This window comes from Monodelphis domestica, chromosome 2, assembly GCF_027887165.1.
Source record: "Monodelphis domestica isolate mMonDom1 chromosome 2, mMonDom1.pri, whole genome shotgun sequence".
NCBI lineage: Eukaryota > Metazoa > Chordata > Mammalia > Didelphimorphia > Didelphidae > Monodelphis > Monodelphis domestica.
This window is the reverse complement of record NC_077228.1, coordinates 166,691,223-166,696,289: the sequence shown is the minus strand read 5'-3', so window position 1 is coordinate 166,696,289 and position 5,067 is coordinate 166,691,223. Positions and strand designations below refer to the sequence as shown.

Sequence of the window (5,067 nt, the reverse complement as noted above, 5' to 3'; positions counted from 1 at the left end):
AACAAAACAAACAAAAAAAAGGGGGGGGATGATGATCTCAGCATCTCCCTCTACCTTCATTCCCTCATCTCTCCCAAAGAGAATAAAAGAGGTGAAAATAACAAGCTACCTCGATACAGTGCATTTTAATTGCAGCTATAAACAATCTTTTGTTCTGGGTCTATGGGTGCCCAGAGGAGTCCAATAATATAGTGCAAAGGTTATTATTATTATTACTATTCCTGGATTAGAGTTCAGAGTTCAGTTTCTAACTTCAAATAACTGTGTGATCTTGAGCAAGTCACTTTCTAGAGCTCAATTTTCTTACCTGGAAATGAAGGATTTGGGTTAGGTGATTCTAAGATGATTTTATTCCTAACAAGCTATGAATCTAGATCAATGGCATAAATTTATTTGTGTGTATTTGTGTGTTTGTATTATAACTCCATGCCTATTTGTCTTACTCAAAAAAATTATACCCCAAGTGTTGGCTGATTTTTTAGAGCCAGGTCTTCATCCCTAGGACTCCATGGACTATGGGAAGAACGACTCCCAAACATCTTCTCACAGTGAATCCAATCTTCATTGGCAAGCTATGTATCCCTTACAGAGTACAGAGTCAGATACACTGATGAAAATCTGGTCTTCTCCTTTCTCAGGATGGGGCTGTGCAATGAAACTACTTGGAGGGACTTTGTCTTCTTGGGCTTCTCCAGCTTTGGGAATCTGCAGTTCTTGCTCTTTGCTATCTTCCTCTCTCTCTACCTCATCACCCTGGCCAGCAATGTCTTCATCATCATCATCATCCGGCTGGACAGTCACCTTCACACCCCCATGTACCTTTTCCTTTCTGTCCTCTCCTTCTCAGAAACCTGTTATACTCTGGGAATTATCCCTAAGATGCTTTCAAACCTGGCAGTTGGGAGTCAGGCCATCTCCTATGTGGGTTGTGCTGTCCAGATGGACTTCTCTGCCTCATGGGCCTGCACTAATTGCTTCCTCTTGGCAGTGATGGGCTTTGACAGGTATGTGGCCATCTGTGCCCCACTCCACTATGCTAGCCGTATGCACCCCACTCTCTGCACTCAGCTGGTTGGTACTTCTTTCCTTAGTGGGTATCTCATAGGGATGGGGATGACGCTGGTTATCTTCCAACTCCCATTTTGTGGCTCCCATGAAATACACCACTTCTTCTGTGACACCCCTCCAGTACTGAGCCTGGCCTGTGGAGATACCAGCATGAGTGAGCTGGAGATCCTTATCCTCAGCCTTTTGGTCTTGCTGGTCTCCTTTTCACTCATCACTATATCCTATGCCAACATCTTGGTCACCATTTTGAGAATACCCTCAGCAAAGGGGAAACAAAAAGCCTTCTCCACCTGTGCTTCACACCTCACTGTGGTCATTGTCCATTATGGTTGTGCTTCCTTCATGTACCTTCGTCCCAAAGCTAGCTATTCCCTGGAGCGAGACCAGCTCATTGCCGTCACCTACACTGTGGTGACCCCACTCCTCAACCCCATTGTGTATAGCCTGAGGAACCGGGCTGTACAGGCTGCCTTTAAGAATGTCTTCCAGGGGAAACTGCTGGGAAAAAGATGAGGCCAAGAAAGGCAGCCTCATTAGGCAAAAATGGATGATATTTAGAAGACAATGTGCTGAATACAGAGTACAATGTAAACTTTTTGGAAGCAAGCATTGCTTTTTTACCTTTGTATCCCTAAAGCTGTGTACACTTCAAGCATTTAAAAATGTTTGTTGGGTGGAATTACTGAATCTGAATTCCAGGAAGGGGACCTAGTTGCTATGTGGCCATAACTTCTTTGTTTCTTACTTTCCTCAGCTGTAAAATGGTCATGAAAATATTTGCACCAGGGCTGTTGTGAGAAAAAGCTTTGCAAACATTAAAGTGATAGAGGAATGTAAGCTATTATTATGGAAGGCTGGAGTGAAATAATTTTCTCAGAAGGCTGGGCACATCTTCAAGACATAAGCCATTGAATAGATTGTCTGAGACTTGGGCAATTTCTGTTCTGCTCTCCATTTGCTCCAAATGAGAATAGTTTCCTCTACTGATTGCCTTCTAAACTCTTGGAGTCTGTTTGAATGCAATGTGATGCAGAAGAAAGAACATTAGATCTGGAGTCAGAAGACTTGGATCTGATTCTGGATATTTCCATTTACTGCTTGGGTGTCCTTGGGCAAATCATTTAAATTGCCTGGATTTTGTTTCTTCATCTATAAAATGACGAGTTGGAAGAGAAGATTACTTCTGAGAAGGTCCCTTTCTATTCTAAAATATATGATTATATGACCTGGAATAAAAAAGGGCAAACTGCCTATATATTACACCTCATCACCTATAATCAGATTCTAATTCTGACACTAACCAAGTTACCATAGGCAAATGACCTAATTTTTATGAATGTAAAATGGGGATAATACCTATAATATCTAAGGCAGAGTTATGAGAATCATTCATTCTTTCATGTTCCTTCATACCACATATATATGTGTAGTGCTTTGAAAATCTTAAAGCATTAAATATATGTTGACTTTTATTATTCAGCTTAAATTTCAATATTGCCTTCCTGCCTCAATTTCCTAATATATAAAATGAGGGGAGTGGGTAAAATAATCACCATGTGCTGTCTAGCTCTGTTGTGACAGTTTGATTCTCTGGATTCTCCTCCATTTTCATGTGTTATGTGCTGGGTTGTATAGAACATAATAATCTCCCCATCCAATTCCACTCATATTCTTTATAATATCCTTCTACTTCTAGTCCCATTTCTACCATGGACTTCCACTGACGATCTTTGGTTCTTAGAAGGATGGATCCCTACCCTTTAAGTATTTCATTTGCAATACTTCTTTAGATACTTCCTCAATCTAGGGTTCTAGACAATTACTGAAGGATTTTTCAAGTAAAAAAAGTTAAATTGTGCTTAACCACCCAAGTCCCAGCTCCCTCACTTATAAAATGTAGGGCTTAGACTAGAAGATCTAGAAGATTATTCTGGTCTTGTATTAAGGAAGTCCTAGGTTCAGATCCTACCTTTGAAAGTTACTGTGTGACTGTGGACAATTTGTTTAATTGCCCTGTGCCTCAATTTCCTCACCAGTAAAATGAGGGTATTAAACTTGACCTCTGAAGTCTTTTTCAGCTCTAAATCTATGATCCTCTACTCCTAAGTCCATTTGTACCCATTAGTGTGAGAGAAAGAAGGGGAGAGAAAAGGGAGAAGAGCAAAAGTCAGAGAAAAACAGAAAAGAGACGTGCACACACACACACACACACACACACACAGAGAGAGAGAGAGAGAGAGAGAGAGAGAGATGACAGGTTAACATTGCATTTGCATTGCAATGACATCCAATCTCATTGTGAAATAGGGATCAAGGAAATGCTTAGCAAAAAGCCAGAGGGAAAGTCTCAGCATCAGGATATTACTCTATAGATTCATTCCATTGTTTGCTATATATAGTATATACTTGGAAGCAGAAGGCCTACCTTGAGTCCAGCAGGGTTCAACTGTTTACTATGTGAGTATCAGCAAATCACCTTATCATTTTCTCTATAAAATGGAGAAAATAACATTTGCTTCCTATCACAATTATTAGGATGATCAAATTAGACCATGTTTGAAAGAACTTTGTAAATGATGAACCAGTTTTAGTCATGCAGCAAAATAATGTCAAGAATGTGACCAGGATTGGTGCAAAGAAATTATATGCTCCATCTTTGAAGACATCTCTCTTTGGAAGGTAAGGGCATAGCTTTATGTCAACATCATAGAATCATAGAATGAAAGCTGGAAGTGTAAGGATGATATCAGAAATTAAGTCTTGTTATATTAGTTTAAAGATAAGAAGCTGGCTTGAGAAAGAATCAGAATTTCAAACAGAACTGAGATAGGGTGTCAGTTTCAAGTCAACTTTTTTTCTGTGACAGTTGCTCTCTATGTGTGGCAGTTGGTCTCAGCTAGTTGGCAGAGTTAGACTCTCTCTCTGAGGACTTGGAGGAGGTAAAATCTTTTACTCTAACTCTCTCAATGTCTGAGGTAGAAGAAAAGGAGAGAAAGACCTGAAGGAGTTAAATGTTTTCTTTTTCCAACTAAAGAAACACTATTGACGATCTATTGCTGTTTTTATAGATTGTTTTAACTCTGAGAAGACCAAAGAAAGACCTGGTCTTTGGTTTGGACTCTGAGTCTACTATGGCTCAGAGTCCTAACTTGTTTCTTGATGAGACTCAGACAATTAGCCTTTGTTATTTTTATGACTTGGAGACAAAGTTAAGAATTATAAAGATAATAGTGCTAGTTTATTTAGAATAGTAAAAATTTGGGTTAGTCAGGTCAGGAAGGATCAGTGTAGCCTGTGGAAACAGGAGAAGCAGTTCCTTGCAGAACCAGGGAGTTTTATTTGGTTGGAGTTAGAATCCCTTAGAGTTAGAAATCCTTTTTATCCTCATATTTTTAATAAATATTTTACTTTTTATAACAAGAGTATCTTTAGTGTCCTTGCTCCAGACCCTGAAGTGAAATTTAATCATGAGCTTCACTTCACTGATATAAACTGAAGCTACTTTGTAAGCACAGCAAGCAGAGTATCTAAATCAGTTTACAAAACCCATAATCAATTCATTGATATATTATTTTTACAGAAGGGACCTTAAGGAGCACAAAGTTATTTAATTTAATTTTACAGATGAGAAAACTGAGGCTCAAAGACAATGTCACTTGTCCAAATCATAGAGCTAGAATTGTTTTTCCACACCATGACCAGTGTTTTTCTATTTTATATGCTGATGATGGCATCAAGGTTATTTTTTTTTTGATGACCTGTTGAAATTATCCTTGGATTGCTGATCCACTGACACATCCCTGAAGATAACTGACTGATGCCTTTTGTTTATTTGTCTTGTTCCCTTGGATTAAGGCTTATAAAGAAGATCTTAGTCCAAAGGGGGAGAAAAGAGGTCTTCATATCAAAACAGCTTTCTTCCTCATACTTTTCAACTTCCTCTTACGCATTGTTTTCCCCTTCCACTCACCATTAGATTGTGAATTTCTTTTTTTTTTT

At 38.9% G+C, this 5,067-nt stretch overlaps 1 protein-coding gene across 1 annotated transcript; it reads left to right on the top strand.

Annotated features, from left to right (window-relative positions):
* The first annotated feature begins 639 nt into the window (after positions 1-639).
* LOC100030313 (olfactory receptor 10Z1) lies at positions 640-1,581 on the top strand. Its single transcript, XM_001379819.5, has one exon. The coding sequence runs from the start codon at positions 640-642 to the stop codon at positions 1,579-1,581; it is 942 nt and encodes a 313-aa protein (XP_001379856.2).
* The last annotated feature ends 3,486 nt before the right edge of the window (positions 1,582-5,067 follow it).